Source organism: Photinus pyralis, unplaced genomic scaffold, assembly GCF_008802855.1.
Source record: "Photinus pyralis isolate 1611_PpyrPB1 unplaced genomic scaffold, Ppyr1.3 Ppyr1.4_LG7, whole genome shotgun sequence".
Taxonomy (NCBI): Eukaryota; Metazoa; Arthropoda; class Insecta; order Coleoptera; family Lampyridae; genus Photinus; species Photinus pyralis.
In genome coordinates this window covers 42,353,054-42,370,996 of record NW_022170738.1, presented here as the reverse complement: position 1 = coordinate 42,370,996, position 17,943 = coordinate 42,353,054, and the positions used below count along the sequence as shown (strand labels likewise).

The 17,943-nt window shown below is 34.9% G+C and overlaps 1 protein-coding gene across 1 annotated transcript in view; it reads left to right on the top strand.

The window, feature by feature from the left end:
* Window positions 1–1,560: 1,560 nt before the first annotated feature.
* LOC116176257 (growth hormone secretagogue receptor type 1-like) overlaps window positions 1,561–17,943 on the top strand; it is a 41,713-nt gene continuing 25,330 nt past the window's right edge. The window contains exons 1-4 of the mRNA XM_031494742.1: window positions 1,561–1,564; window positions 3,188–3,219; window positions 3,293–3,368; window positions 12,346–12,526. Coding sequence (XP_031350602.1) covers window positions 1,561–1,564; window positions 3,188–3,219; window positions 3,293–3,368; window positions 12,346–12,526 — 293 coding nt within the window. The remainder of the gene's footprint in view (window positions 1,565–3,187; window positions 3,220–3,292; window positions 3,369–12,345; window positions 12,527–17,943) is intronic.

Genomic DNA, 17,943 nt, shown 5'->3' with positions numbered 1-17,943 from the left:
ACGTATCTTAGTTAGTTAGTAATCACTGACAGTGACTTTCGATGCGTCAGTCACAATCTTTGGATAAAATCAAGTCAAAATCACACATACTTTGAAATGAATAGCAAACTGGAGGTATTTTACCTTACCTATTTCACGTTGTATGAGTTTCAGTTTTTCCAATTTCCGTAGCACTTTGTCTTCTCAGATTTATCTGCGACTCCTGAAGATACCGAAGGTGTGAATGACCTCTTGTACGTCTAGGTTATACACCTACAAAATACACTAATATCACGTTTTGCATCTTGTAAATGATTTATATTTGAACAGTACACAATAAAACGCACAAACCCACGCCTAAGTAGGTGTAAATACAACTAACATTCAATCAATTATTGTAATTCAACGGCTCTGCAACCGGGTTTCTTATCATCAGAATTGCAAGGTGTGTGAGACACGCCATTATCAATTTGACATTCGATTAGTTTCGGTCACTATTGAACGTATAAACGTTCTTCATGTGGATACATATTTCTAGAAAAGAACAATTTAAAATTCAGCCACTGGCAGAAAAAATCGACCTCTATACTAAACTTCCCTCTAAAATGTACTAAAGTGTAGAATTAGTATACTTTTGTGGATTATTTATACACAGTGAAAACGAAATGGAACTTTTTTCGTGTTAATTTTTGGCATTAGTCCCAAGTTTTGGGAAAAAGAACTCTCCAAGGATGAGTCCACTTGGTCTTAATATAAAACGTCGTAACTCTAACACTTTAATAACTGAAGAGATTACCTGCTAGCGAAAATGCCTTTAAAGGTTTTGTTGGAAATCCTCTTGCAAAATTTTTAAACTCTCTAGTAATACCTATATAAGGGGTTGTCTACTGATTTCGTATCGTGGGTCGTGTAAGATTCTTATCAAAATCTACAAAACCCATGATCACGATCACTACATGATATTAAGAAAAGATACGAAGAATCACATACTATTTTTAGTAGGCGAACTTTATAACTTTTTGTCACTCAGCTCGCATTCGGAAACCACTAACCAGACTTTTAATTCGGCTCATATTCAATGGCACAGATCATTGAACTCGTAGAAATCGATTGGCGCTGTCTCTTTTCGTTCACGAGTTAGACGAGGAACAGACGGACAAAACCTTCACATAACAGGATTTTTTTCCCTAAAAATCGATTTGTCGATTAAAATACATACCTTAAACTTAAACGTAATTTAAAATGCTTATTAAAAGATCGATTGTTTGTTATTAAATAAGATAGAAAAGGGCATACTCCAAAACCTATTCAACGACGTACCACAAGTCTTTCTAACTCTTTTGGTTGGAGAAAAATTAAGGAAGAAATGCAAATTTCACCACTTTTTTCCCAAACGAAACACGTTCTGGTTTATTTGGAAAAATGTGCTTGGTTTGATCCTCTCTATCGCCACATTTTTTTACATACCTAGATGTAACGCTCTGTATATTCCCTTGTCAAATTTTCTACTTCGTTTTTACTACAACAAAAGTTCTGGTTTGATTACTAATAAGCTATAATTTGTGTCTTGAAGGAAGAAATATGGGTAAGAAGCTTTTTCTAGGAAAATTCCTTAAAAAATCTGATACTCCCAAGAAGGTTTTTAAAAAAAATGTCTGTTTTCCTTATCTCAACGACGTTTGCACAGTTTATAGAAGATATTCAGACAATATCTGAAGTTTCTGAGTTTCCGTATATCCTTATCTCCGAGAAGATTTACACACATTTCTAGAATATTACTGACACTTTTAGGGGAAGGGAAGAAGGTTCTTTATAATATTTCTGAAATAGTTCCTACATAAGACATAACACGAAAAATAGTAAAATGTGTCTGTAGAAAGATTCCGAAGATATCTAAGAGGATCTCTAAGGAGATTTAGAAAGTATTCTTACAATTTTCAAAAACCCATCAAAATGGTTTATAAAGAGATCTTCTAGAAGATGTGTGAAGAGGTCTTGTATAAAATTGATAGGAACACGTATAAATTCCATATTATCCCAATCATAAGGTCTTCAACGGATATGGAAACGGAGGTTTTAAAGAATATTTTTAAGTAACAGTTAAAGAAGAAAAACTTTCCCAACAATATCTTTCTGAAAAGTTAGCTTAGAATCTTTCAGGGGAAATTCTAAGCATATACCTACTCGATCATATCAAATGCCTATTTCTAGTTCTATGACTTTCGTACACAGTGTTTTCTGCGTTATCTTCAGTCGATCTTTCCCATCTGTTTTCCTTGAAGATGTTCCTCGTTTTCTATGTCATTTTTGATTTGAATATTAAAATGTTATTACGCAAAAGTTTCGCCCACCTTGACTGTTTTAAAATCGCACCTAACCTACCCTACCCTTTAAAAAAATACAGTGTGGAAGGGACGAAAGATATCAGGTGTTTCAATTTGTCTCGTGTATGAAAAGTCTCGAAGAATGGTAGTGTTGTGATTAAAGAATAAGGGATGCAACCAACAGGTCAACAGGATCCGCTATTCTTTTGCTTCCGGGGATGTAATTTCCGAAGCCTGTACTAACCCCTTATTTTATTAAAGATATTTTGAAATGTTACGATTGTTACGGTAGAAAATTAAATGCTAGTCTAATTTAAAGATTATTATACAAGACAACTGCGCAGAAATGATAATTTAAAGTCGCACAGAAGAAGTTACGTGGAAATTACTGCTTTCTAAATCCAAAAAAATATTTGGGAAACGGTATAATGACTATGAAATGTGGTACAAAAACAAGAATATTTATTTGAAGTAACCACTCATTCTTAAATTGTTTACTGTCTCTTATTGCCTTTTAATGCCTTCGGGAGGAATAGTGACACTTTATAGTAGTGGAAGAGAAACACGAAGCACGAATCGAATATTTAGAGACCTACTAACTAGAATATGACATGTCAGTGCAGTGAACTATGAAAAAATGCAATAAGCTCCTCATAAATTCAATCGATTCTATTGGCTTTCAGTTATAATTAGAAATTTTTATTAGCTTGTAATAGTTTGCGATTTATCATCGCGTTTGGTAAACAGTACGCTACTCGTCCACGGGCATCAATAATTCATTAGCAATTTTAATGCTAATGCTATTTTAACGCTCTGACATTGGATTTTTGATTTATTGGTAACTATTTTTATTGAACAGTTTGAGTAGTTTATTTACTTTGCAGCCTATGCTGGTGGTCCGCCATTAGTTAGCGGTGTAACGCACTTTGTCGTCTGAAATTCGCATTATATGCCATTTGCAAAATTTTATTAGGTTTTCTTTTATACAGCTCATCTGGCGTCGGATAAGCATTGAACTTTTACTTCGTTGGCTGTCTTCCAAACGATATATTAGAGAAGATAAATGTAAGTACTTTCACCTCCCTATTTATTATGCTTTTCGGAGTCTTCCTTAATAAAAAAATTGTTGATTTCTAGTACCTATATATGTCAAAGAGATTTTGGAGTGTTTTAACACAAAACATAGCTATTATATTGAAAAACACTTCCTTTATGTCAATGGAAGAGAAATTTATGTCCTTCCTTTGCTTGCTCACGTTGCCAGAGCTTTTAAGTAACATCAGACTCAAAGGTCAAGACTAACTATTTCAAAGTTTATTCAACTTGGGCGATTGTAATTGTATTTTGCCATGATTAACGATTTAATGAAGAAAACATGTCGCACAGATCAAAGACGTCTAACCAACGATAGTTCAAAGACGAAATCTGTATAACATAATTACCCTTTCATCACAAATGTATTTATTATAAATTACTGGACTAGCTGTACAAATACGTCGTACAAAACGGGAACAGGTTAAGTTAAGTTGAAGTTCTATTATAACATATTTATTGAATCTTTTTCATTATGTATACCGTACAAGAAATTGCAAATAATGTATGAGCCGTCGAAAAAAGGGACTGACAAATTCAATGAACAAATTATCTTCGTGTATCCTCAAGCTTAAAAGGAATCGTGCAAGTTTTTAACGCAGGATTGTATGAAAATGGTAAATTCACATTAACCCATTCAGGGTAACATTACTTATGCGATCATATAAAGATGTCGGTTTAATTGTGCTTACCTACACCGCCGTTTTCAAAGTGGGAATGGGAAAATATCGGAAATCTCCATTTAAAATGATTGTCGGCTCTAGAAACGCAAACCTAGCTTCTCAATTATAGCTATGCGGTATTTGTTATCTGATTCCCTACTTGCTTCTTATAATTAAGAGATACCTAAAACTTTTTTTCAATTAATTGAAATGCCATTAGCTTACGGAAGACTACATTAATTGCCCATAAAGTACACGGGTTTTTCAAAGCACGCGTTTTAATTTTTTTTTTAATGTTACCAATTTCGCTCAATTTGGGTTTTATAGAAAATAAATCCGCATAACGTATCAGACATAGTTTTGTGCAATTTATTTTCAAAAATTAAAGCAACGATACTAAGTGGTTTCAAAAATTTGTAACAAACAGTTTTATAGACAAGGGACACAAGTTGCCGTCAGCCGTAATATTTATCCATAGGCTCCAAATTTGTGCTCCCATAATAAACGATGAATTAATAAAAGCAGAAAGGTATAGCTAACTTATGGCTGAATGCATGTTATTATAAATCAGGCATTTTAAATATACTATAACTATTGCCAACCTTTTAATAAACATCGTGGTGACACCCGAATTTTTTCCATTTAATTTTTTCCATTTCTTATTGAATGCTTTAGAGCACTGTCATTAATTAATGTATGTATTGAAGATTTTTATCTAGAACATCATTTTCTTTCAAAATATCTAAAAATATACGTGTCGTTTCATTAAAAACGATATTGGCTCAAGTTCCACTTACATTCCCTAATACTAAAATCCCCTCAAGCTTCCTTAAATTTCCTTCTGAGTATCTCTCAAGTTCAACTTACATTTTAAAGTTCCCATCAAATTCTTCTTTAGTGAAATCCAGTTCCATCAAATTGCTCTCACGTTCACTTACCAATTACTTCTTAAACCAAAATTACCTCAAGCTATTTAAGCTCCTCTCAAGTTCCTAAAAAATATTTTCAATTGCTCCCAAATTCCTTTTTCTAAAGTTCTTTTCAGGTTGCGCTCAATTTGTCCTCAAATTACATCAGGTTAACTTCTCAAATCCTTCTTAAGTCAAATTCACCTTCCCAAAAATATTTCATTTCATTTATTATTTACCACGTTACATGTCTGGTAGGTGTGTTTGTGGCACGTCAAGCATAACATATAAAAGTAACATACAAAGTAACATACAACATAAATATACATTATACGATAAAATTATTTTACATTTAACATATATACATAAATAATATTTTAGGTAGGTACATAGGTACATGTAAGCGTACAAAGTTTATACTATGTCTCTCGGTGATATTTGTGTGCTTCAAGCTCTTGTAAACTCCTTCACATTTCCTCTCAAGCTTCTGTACGTTTCTATCAATTTCTTTTGGATTATCTTAAAGTTCATCTCAAGCTCCTTTGAATTTCTGCTTGAGTACCTTTCAAGTTTTTTAATGATCTTCATGTTTCCCTCAGCCTTTCAACAATTTCCTTTTAAATGCGTCCTAAGCTCCTCTTAAAATGTCTCAATTGCAATTTCTGGAATTGAACCTGGATCTTCAATTGGACTTCAAATTGACAAAAATGTATTACCACATAAAAGTAGCGCTTATCATGCAGGGGTCCTGTTATCATACCTGGCCAATTAATTTGTCCGATAACAGTTTTATACACACATTTGTCCAGATAAGGCTCCTTGAGAGATGAGCCTAAAGACAAATTTGCAAATGCACAATGTTTCCGATGCAAGAAATATGGGAATTACATGAACAAGTGTCCTAACACTCTAATAATGCTCGGTAACTAATTTAGGTGTATCATAGGCGGTTGATGAAGCATGTACTCTAAACACAGAAGACGTTAAAAAACAGCACGAAAAAAGAAACAAAAAGATGTGTGTAAAAAGATGGTCAGAGCAGTAATTAAATACTTTAATTTTTATTACTCCCAGAGCCCTTTGGGAACCAAAAAAAATTGGAACCGGAATCGAAAATTAGTGTATCCGGCAAACCGAAACTGGTACCAGAACCTATAAAAATAAATTTTAATAAAACTATAGAACCGGAACCAATATTTGAAAGAACTTCCAAACCTTCCAGCCCTTGGCATTAGAAGACTATACCAATCTTTACGAGCGTCCTGATCCAGATAAAAATATTTTTTTAAGTACTTACACGCAGTTTCTATTTTTGCTTCAGTATGTGAGAAAGCTGCGTGACGATGGATAAGTCATAAAACATAAAAGTGAATTTTTTGTATTAGCGACTTAACCATATTTTATTTAGAGCTTTTCCGAGGGAGTCCTATAATAACTTTTCTTAGTAACCAGCAGAAATAATAACAACTCGACACAAATACAAATGTATTACTAGGGTAATTAGATGAGTAATTAGTACTCGCTCCAGAAAATCGTTGCTATACGTTCGAAATTTTCTGGACAGACTTGATCATACAGCGTTTTATCCGAAATGGGAAGGGATTCGAGAAATGTTGAGAAATTTCTCCTATTAACCGAAAATTGTAAATTGTGAAGGGCTTTAAAATGACATTTCCATCGGTAATTAAAAAAAGTCATTAGTATCTTTGAATTTGACCATTTGAATCACTAGATAAAGTTTCATTTCCACAATTGCCCGATAATAAATAAAACTGTTTCACATGTAAGGTGTACTTTTTTCTGTTCTACTTTCACATATGTGTAGAAATATAGAATAAGGATGAGTACAAAATTAACGTGACTTTCATAGGACGCCCATGTTTTCGCAGAAACAAACAAAAGCGGAAACGTTAAAATTAACGCGAAAGATAAATTTCGGGGTTTAAATTAGCATTTCAGATAAAACCGGAAGTGGACGGCGCAAACCAGAATCTATAATTTCGAAGAATCAAGGCGGTCGAATACACAAATATCCTAAAGTGCTTGTTATAATTCTTAAACCATTTAATATTCCTCTCAATATTTTCAGGCTACGTTAAACATTCGCGAAATTCGAAATGCGAAAACTTTTTTGTTGATATGGGTTCTCATATGCTGCCGTTGCGTGGGCGCGCCAAGTTGCGCCACCTTATATCTTCCGAGCGACATCTTTTATTTTCTTGCTTTATTTTTATATTAAACTTTCATATGAAAAACTTGGGATATGTATGGAATTTAAACCCGTTATAATGTACGCACTAGTGGCGCCTGGTTGTTTTATATTATAGCGATTGAATAAAACGACTTCCTTTCTAATCACGTGAATAAATACTTATGCAAATGTCGCTGCACTGCATCATAAGCCACGATATCGCGTTGCATTCTTATTTTTACACGTTACATTGAATCTTTAGTGATACCCATAGAAACGGCCACGAAGTACGTCTCATTGTTAACTTAAAAAGCTGATGGCGTTTAGAATTTATCGATTCGGGGTAATAAAGCAGTTAAGGCTATTCTTGCAGGTTCTTTGTTGCCATCTTTGCAATCTCCTTTTTGGATTAAAAATGCTCGCAGGAGGTTTCTGATCTGTAAATGTAAAATCTTTACCGTACATGCTCTTATTTGTAATTCCACACACTTGTTCGACCATTGCGACAAATTTGCGAGAGTCCGTTTTATCGGTCTTTAACATATCTAATGTGTGTAAAAGAGAACCTTTCTCACGAAATTACAATACAGTTGAACAACTCCGCCGCGCTATTCCAAGTTGTGTTACCCTGTAATAGCCATATCTCAATTTAAATTGACGATGTTTGCAACACATTGATCGGTTAATTTAAACTTCAGTCGTAACGGCATTTGTAGGCTCATAAAAGATAATCAAAGCGTCGAATTGTATGTTAAAGTTAAATCAATGTAATTGCTCTGCAGTTATTAATTTAATAGTATGCGCTTGAATTTAATTATAGATTTTAGGGTTCATTTGCAGTGTAATGCGTCCAAAACGAGGACATGTTCAATTGTGCCCCATTTAAAATCCTATTTTGCTGAGTCAGCATAATACAATGCTAGTAATTTGTTTTGATTCGCATCTACACCTTTTCTAAAACTTATAAGGAAGCAATAACGATTACGTAATGGTATGGCCACAATATATAAAGAAGTGTTATAAACTCAAAGAAAGCTCAATCCTTTAGATAGTTGATATACTTTGATATGCGTCAAAGATAAGAGTCAAAATTTTTCGACTATTCTAGGAAAACTGAAAATACTCTCCATTTCGTAATACTGCTAATCTGCAACATTTACCCTAGCAACAGTTATTTTTATCATTAACATGCTGCAAGCTTTACCAGTCTCAAACATAATGGCAAAATATATAATTGTACACCCATATTTAGAGGGTATAAATAGTAGATTCATCGGTTTGGCTTCTGAATCTACAGAACCTGTAGAATGTTCAGCCTGTTGCAAGGATATGTAGCTAAATTTGACCCCGCTTTGCCTTTGAAATAGCAAAACGCATCTTTACAGAAGTGCTAGTTATTTATAAACAGTGCATATGGGTATTACTGCTAATAATTTTGTTTGTTTTGTATGGTTTTGTAAGCTCTTGTGTCCAGTCTATTTTATTGTCATTCCGTTGACTTTTTAAAAAATAAAATCATAATTTGGTATAAATTAGCGAGAAGATATGTGAATCCGAATCAAAATCTCAAGCGAGTTTCAGCGACATCGAACCTTAAAAGCTGTGATTATAATTTTACGTCAGGCTATTGTTTTGATTTTTCTATTTGTCGTACCTATCATTTGTTCCAGCTAAAAATCATCAGCTTTCAAATATTTTTGAGATTACCAATACCTTTTGGATGAAATATAGCCTGGGGCACGTATTTTCCTTACTTTTCCTTCCCAAAATGCATTTGAAGAACACACCTTGCAATAGTTATGTGAAATGCCGTTATGTAAAGGTGCTAATGGTGTTTAGTAAATTACAATGCAGTTAGGAAAGTGATTTCCAAAATATGCATTCGAAGTATTACCGGAATAATAATTACCATTTAGTTTAAAAGAAAAATAAATCAATATAGGTACAAATTATTCTTTCTGTCGGCGGAACGAAGGGATGGGCGGTCGGAAGGATGGACTCGAGCGCCACCAAGCGAACGGCCTCGCACCTTGTTGGAGTGAACGGTAACTCTAGGAATCGTACAGGCTCAGTAAATGGCGGCGGTCACTCCGGAAAAACTAAAACAAAATCTGAAGCAAAACAAAATTTACTGAAAATATCCAAATTTAATACGGTTGAAACACAAAAGGCAAAAGATGCAAAAGAGAAAGATTTTACGTTTCGGTTAAACGCTAAAATGCAAAAAATCAATGATTTAAATACGTTCCCCTCTAAATCAAGCGTTTACCTTACATTCTGCCATTTCAAGTAGGGAGAAACTGGATTTCCCATCTCTTACGCTTATACCTTCGATACGTTCAACGTTTAATTAATTACGCCTTTCTCCGACATCGGAAAAATACGAGACCGCTGTCAAAATTCAAGAGAAGGCTCCGCTCAATCGAACGGTTTTAGTCGTGCAGCTAATACAGGTAATTATACGTATCCAAATAGTCGGAATGAAATTCCCAAACTCGGCAGTCCAGCAATGCCCTTTTGTTCCTCGGAGGCTTGAGACTAGTGGAGCCTCTGACCCGCGAGCTGATACGTTGTGGTAGTGGGTATGGGTACGTCACATCCAGTGTATCATTCAGAATAATACACAAAGAATTCGATCTTTGTCGATGTAGATGAACGCTATCTACATCGACAATGCAGAATGTAATCCGGCGGCGGTGGTTGCATGCTCCCCAATTTTTAAACACAAACAGCCGAAAGGGGATGTTGAAACATTTTACAGTTACATGAAAAAGGGTTTTTAAAAACTTTTAAATGGATCGAAACGAATCGAAGAATTCGATAATTCCATCTTTGTCGGTGTAGATAGCGTTCATCTACATCGACAAAGATGGAATCACGGAATCATTTCAAAAATAAACTATACTCGCACATATCCCGAAAGTCCACCCGGGACGTTTTTTAACAATAAAGCGAGCTTGCACAAGCGACTATACCACTACTGTGGTTTAACCCCAGATGATCTTATAATTGCCGTTCACCCCTCGCTACACCACAAATAAAGTGTCGAACTTAACATTGGGAGCAGCAACCCCAGAATCTATCACAGATTATCGAGAAGCTAACAAATCCCTCTCAATGAGTTATCATCCAGTACATTTACACCAACTGCTTTAAACAATTCGTCGTTGGGCAATCCTCCGTTGATTAGTCGCCTTTTACGACATGCAGTGTCTCTGCAGTAGGGCTATTCTTTCCCGGCCCTACACGGGTAAACAAACCGCAAACGTACAAAAAAATAGGCGATGGATTAAAAAGAAATAAAACGATAGAATAAAAAATGAAACCTCTGACTTCCTAAATAAGCTCTAACGCCATGGTTGCCAACCAAACTAAATATGAGTATAGTTACTAAAGTTTATGAAGTAGGTAATTATTATTCGGAAACCGTTTGTTAGAAATATGGACTACCTGAATTCTGACTTGAATTAGACGTAGCGCAAGCCCATTTTTCTCACACAGCAATGAAATGCAATCTTAATTAAATTGGGACCAAGGTAAAGTTTATAGCCATTTTCGACTAACTCTTTTAATTATCATAATGGTGGGTTGATACAATCATTATCATTAGTTCACTCTATCAAAAATCATTATGAAATAGCCAATAGAAATAAAGGTGTATTGCGCGTTGCTAACCAACGAAACCATCCTGAGCTTAGTGAACTAATGATAATGACTGTGTCTGTATAAACCCACCATAAAAATAAAGAATTGATGGTTTATGCCAGTGTTACTCAAACTTTTTTGCCTGGCGGCATACTAAAATTATTAAACAAAATTTTCGACACCCCTAAGTATTTTTTTTACAGTTAGTACAGATATGAAGGATGAGGTCTTTAAAAAATAATTTTTGAAGGTATGTCTATGTCTAAACACAAACACATTTAAAACAAAAATTACTGTTTCAAATGTGAACTTATGCTCCTGATGGGGTTTGCATGTTTTCCCTTAATTATTATGTCGTGTTTTTGAAAGACGTGCCCTGATCTCATTCTCAATCACTCTCTCTTGTTTGTTAAGGTGACTTGTTTTGGACGGGAGTAAAATCATCTCATGCGTAAAACTCCGCAACCGAAGGCGAGTTCGATCCGCTCGCCTGGCCCACAATTGTTTTAAGCGAATTTGTCCATTTGAAACGAAATATGGCATTAAAATCGTCGATGTGTCTTTGAAATTGACTAATATACGCACTTAAAGCGTATTTAATAGTTTCGGAATAAAATCGTAAGGTGATAACACTGATAACGTACTTAACAAGATTATAAGAGTGAGAAACTGAGACGGAATGCAATACTAGTGTACGATTGATTAAGGAATTATGAACCATAGAAATATACAAAATAGAAACTTAAAACATAAAATTGTAATAAAAAATAAATACCTACTTAATTCATTTTTTATAATTTTTTTAATTTATGTAATTTTAAGTTAATTGTGTATTTAAAACGCGGCACCCACTTTGAGAACCACTGGTTTAGGCTATAAGGAGAAAATTTAAATCAAAACGTCATAAAAAATGTTAAGCAAAAATCTAAAATAGAATTTTACCATCGTAAGAAAATAAATAGGATTGGCAAATTGAGTTTTTTTCAATCTCTAAACTAATCGTGGATTGAGTTTACGGAGTCAAGCTTAATAACAGGCGTCTATAAGTTTGCATGGAACTTCGTATCTATAAATTAAGACATTTCACTATAAAAAGCATTAGATACCTTAAGTATATTGTAATTAAATGAATTCTACAAAATTTATATTCCTATAATCTGATACTACCCCTAGCGACTTGCTTTGATTGAATTGTAAAAAAAAAGCATAGGTGCACGCAGGTGAGATTTTCTATTTGAAAATTTGAATTTAAATTTGCTCATCTAACATGATCGCGCATTTTAGGAAGGTATACGCATGCAAGGGGTTTCCAATCCAATATAGACCAATTATTCTAATTATTTCCACGTCTTTTAATTTTGGGACACTGTAGCCCAAATGATAAACACATCTAATTCTGGTTGTCAGTGCTACCCCTTCAACTATGCATGCTCAAAAATGACTAGTATCATGGTCAAAGTGCCAAAAGGGCGATTGATGATTAGCAGATTAATTGCACGATGCTTTATCAACATGTCAATTAAACGATGTCTTTTTGTTTGCAGGTAAAGCAGTTCCTTTTGTGGAGTTGACAGTAGCTCACGCATCTGTACTGACCATATTAGCGATAAGTTTCGAGCGCTACTACGCCATTTGCAAGCCTTTAAAGGCCGGTTACATATGCACAAAGGCGAGAGCGTCGTTCATTTGCTTACTTGCGTGGTTTATCGCCGCCGTCTTCACAAGGTGAGTGTGTCACATCAAGAAAACCAAGATGTTTAGATACAAAGCTAGCACGTGCATGCCTTTTTTGGGTGTATTTTGCTGTACGATTTATTTGATTCCACGCTTTGGTGTTAGAGGAAAGTTTATGCCGTAGTGTATGCAGTTAAATATGTAGTTGTCTTGTAGCTTTTATACACAAATGATAATAAAGTTACCCTTACAATTTCATTACTTTACCCGTTTCTTAATGTTTATCTCCACCATTTCATTTTAATTCAACCAACGTCTCAAAGATTTATTATTCTATATTTGTTTGTGTACAGAACAAATCTTCCTTTGTTCGTATATTGAACATTAAACAATATTACAAATTTTCCTTAGCCGAAAAGCAAAAAAATTTAAAACGCCCTTCTCATTAACTTCAGAGCCATGAGAATGCTCAATTAAACCTGTTGAGCCTTAGCTAAGATACTTTATGTCTTTCACCAACATTCCCAACAAATCAAATTGTTCTCTTCATTGTCTCACATCAATTAAAACGTAGCGGCCATACTTTCGTATTATATTGCGGTATCTGTATGTTGATGTCAAGCAAAGATTGTATTATTGGATTGTGGGAGAGCTTTACGTTTGTTGTCAATAACACTCCAGATTCCAATTAAAACTGAATCAACTTTATATAACCGCCATAACGCGTATAAATATTTCCTTTGAAATTTATCTCTTCGGAAATTTATTGATTCATACAGTTTTTCTTCTCTCTACTGCTCTACGGGGACTTCCTTTCTTGGCGGTTCGCATAAACTCACAGGGAACGGAAAATTAGATGAGTAACGCGAGATAGGCGCAATAAATTACTTCATTTTCGTAAATATGTGGGCACCTTCAGAGGAAGCATAATAAAGTAATGAATTAAAATTCCACTATGGCAATTTTGGACGTCGTACCCTTTTGTAGAGTCAATTAACATTCGCGGAATGTGACATCACAACGGAATTATATACTGGCATGATTATGTACAACTCTTCCCTTTTTGCGGGTTTTTTAAGAATTTTTGCGAAATCTGCCCAAAAAACGCCAGTAAAGCTACTATTTTACGGACCTGTTTTGAATTAATGAGAAATGATGAGCGAGCGAGTTCTTTAACGGTTCATTGTAATGTATGGAATTGATGAAAATTGTCAATTGAGATTTCTTTTGGCACTACCCTCAGCAAGTCTCTTAATGCCGCTGCAGAATTGTTCTGGAATTGGATACATGTCTTTCAATAATTATTCAATGCAAACAACCTATTTTGCAAATCTAGCGCTTTAATAAATCGTATACACTACGCACAATTATTTTCTCATCTCACATTTGGAAATGGTGCTTCCCGGGAGCAAACAGCATTCCGTACATTTTCTTACTATAAATACCTCTACTAATGGTATCATACAAGTCTACCTTTATAACAGATCCTAGAAAAAACGACTTATTTAGCCATTTACTACTTACCGCAGTTTTATTACGTATTTGCACATTTTCTTGTGAAATGGGTGTTTAATGGTTTATTCAAATGGGTTTTTTATAGTATTTTTTGTCAATGTAAAGAAATCATTCAGAAGTTTCATATTTTCTTAGTTTGGGAAAAAAATGGAACAATTCAATTTATATTCTTAATTTGACATTATTATACTATAACAATAAGTATTACTCCCTCTAGCATCCTCACGAACATTATAAATTAAAAGGGGGATCGCGTGGCACCTTTTTTGAAAGAGATAAGCGATGGCAGGATGCCATTTTTAAATACTAAACGACTTTCTATTGTTTTTAATATGTTAGAATGTTAAATATTTTCAGTTTCGGGATACCAGGTGTACATCTGGAATTTACCTGGAACGAGCGTAAAATAATTACAGAATTAGCTACTTTGATAACACTTCTACATCAACATCCAAATAAGAGCGGGGAAAGAAAAGAGCACGGACAAAGAGCAGAAACTATCACTGGCTAATGAGTTTCTCTGTCTATTCGAATTTTGTTGCTGCGTTTTTTAGTTTTTTTAGTTCCTCTAGAAATAATATTGAAGAGACCACCTCTTGAAATGTCTATATGATTTAGACAGTATGTTCTGACGAAGAAAGCGAGCTGCTGCAAGGTGATCCTCAGCCTCTCACTTTTGAGTGTGCGCATTTTTGCTACTGTACCAGCTGTCACTTAAGGTGCTTTTCTCTGTAAGTGATCGTGGGTCGGATGAGTATACTGGCAATCATCACAATCCTCTTCAACCACAATTTATCAAAACCTGCACTTTTTACTGCTTCGGATGTTCTGCCCTGTGCACTAGATGAGTCTGGAAGGGATGACCCAACACGCTTGAAATAATGGTAGCACTCCCTATGGCATCGACCCTCAGCTGCCACTAAGTCTGAAATCGCGCATAACTTTGTGGTGACCTTCTCACCTCACTGATCATGTATTTTGACTCACGAATACTTCTAAAAACCCCACCTGGCAGAAAGGCATACGGTCTGGGTGATAAACATATCCACCAATCGATCGCAGAACAAGCAGTGGGGCTTGAAGTCGAAGCCCGTGGTCGATGAGCGAGTTGGTTCCTGCACTTCTTCAGGTGCAGTAGGGGTTTTTGGACGCTTAGTGTAAACTGTGCGGCATTGAACAAGTAGCTCTACCGAAGTTTTCCCTTTAAATAGTTCACCGGCATTTTATAATTGTCTCAATGCCCCTTGGCCCACACTGAAACGTATTCCCACCACCACACTTCACCTAAACACACAATAAACACTTTTCCAAATTCTCAGAAAAATGCACTGCACACTATTTGTCACAACTTGTCAACCCTGGAATCCTGGAACTGAACATATTTAACATCAACATAAATGAAGAACAGCATCAGTATCTCACATACACCCCAATGAAAACCAAGCATTCACTCTCTCTTTTATACATCGAAGGTATAGCAGAAACACCGTCTCTCATTCTCTGTCAAGACTACTACAACACTATTCTTATCTTAACGCGCTTCATTTTCTAGCATATTAGTTCCGTTCTCTTTCCTTATGAAGCGGTACTTTTAAAATTCCCTATACCGGCAAACTTACAAATTAACAAACCAGATGTAAATCAGTATATGGATGATTAAGCGCATTTTTGGTATTACAGATTAGTATTTTATTAGAAAAGTTCAAAACGACAAATCAAACCTTTATTAAAAGCTTTCTTTATAAAATTTAAATAAAATTTGTTATTTTATTTCGAAAAAAGTGTAAAATATATACATACTCCCAATGTTGTTCTAGTGTCGGGCCACATATAATAGCATAATAATTTGTTGTAAATGATATTGCTACATATTTTTCAAATAAGTTTCGAGCCAAATCATAGATCTCAATATATTCTCGTGCCAGTATATTTGTCATACGTTGTTTTCCCGTGACAGTAAATTTTCTTGGCGCAGTATTTGTTTACTTCTCCATATTGAAATAATTTTTTTTAATTATCGATCTCACGAGTAATCTACATAACTCAAAACTAGAGCCTGCACATTTACACTATAGCAGAAAACTTTTAGTGAAAATTTGGTCTCTAGCTATTGTTATTGCCGAGATTTCAACCGCAGTTAATTAATTTATTATTTATTTATTATCCCTCTGTTGTTATGGGCCCTCAACAGGCTTGCACCCAATTAGAGAGCAGAATGCTTTTTAGAAGTGCCTCTACAGATGATCTTAAGTTGTTCTATCCCATCTCTGTTACAGATGAAAAAACTTCTTACCTCAGCCCAGGGACCTCCGGATTTATAATATATACTCAGTAGCTCCTGTCCGTCTGTAAGTCTATAACAAATATAGCAAAGGAGCTCCTGGGTCACTTAAGAAAACACAGATCCAATTTTAAACTTCAATCAATATTTTAACTCAGGACGATACAGTCCTTAACTTTCTGCATAAATAAAATGGCAGTACCTCATATAAAAAAAATCCGTCATAGATGACAAAGGAACAAGCTAGGTTTCCGTCGGAAAAAGACTGCAGTACATTCTCAGGCGAATCAATTGTTCTCTTGGCGTAGCTTCTTTGAACGATGAACTTCTTGGTTGAGATTGTAACAAAGCAAAATTCTTACGATGAATGTTAAAAGTTGTTATTAACGGGTTTTATAAATTACTATGAACTGTTCACCACCAAAAGAAGAAATTTTCACGAAATCCAAATTTTACACATTAAGTACCTACGTGTTCGTGAATGTTTTTTGTTGTACAGATGTGTAGAACAATTTGAGTATAACGACTACACAGATCAGTCCACAATTTTGTTTCACTAGCAGTGAAATAACTACACTGAATTTTTTAACAACACTGGCGCGGGTAATTAGTTTGTCCTTGGTCAAAATACGGTCGTTTCATTTATGCTACTAAAACGTGCGTATATTTCACGATAGATTTTATTTCGTCCGATTATAGAATAATCCTTTCTTCTAGTGTAATAAACTGACAAATTGAATTAACTCGCTTCTTTGTATTAACTTATCCAAGCGGTAAAGTTCGAGGATGCGCACTAGAAGTTTTTTTCGCGTTAACTATCGTAATCGCTCTTGCTAATCCGGAGCCTGAATCTCTGTTTAATTTTAACTGCACGGATGACAAACCCATTATCCAAAGCCAAACGATTTTTAACTTTTTTTTGTAAGTGCAGATTGATGCTCCCGCGATCAAAGGACTGGGCCCGAATGATTTCAAGCGCTTACTATGGACCACGCATCGGTGACTCAAATGCGAATGAATCTATAATGTACCGAAATATCCCCCACTTAATAGATTAGTGATTAATTAACTGGTTTTTTCTAGTAATCAAATAAATCATTTTTTGTTCTGGCCCAATCATAGTTGCGATGATACCCCCTGAAGTCTATACTATCTATCACTCGCTGAATTTTCTACAACTGTTACAAATCCCGCGACAGGAGATTACCTAATGCTCAATTTTAATTTCGTACCCTTAATTCAGATAACCGAACCCTGGACACACGGGGGCGACGCCGATTTGAGGTCGCTCATAATACATTTCATTCCACCAACTACTTACGGGCGTTTACAATTCGAGTAAATATAATTATATTGGAAAATTCGACCCCTCAAATTTGTACATCCTGACATAAACGGCTCTAGCCTTTAAAATCTCAAAAGTTTGAAAAAAATTCGAAAGGATAAATCTAAATTTTAGAGCAACCGGTTTAAAAATAGCAAACCGCACTGCAAGAGCATCAGAATATACTGTATCAAAATGTGCTTGATCTAGCTGTATTTCTAATAAAATAATAAATAACCATCAAACTGGGCCTTCGCAGACACTGTGGCATCGAAAATAGCTTTAAAAGACAGCTGTAAATTTTTAAATACGGCTCTATAAACCCAATAACATCATGCGAGTGAGGAC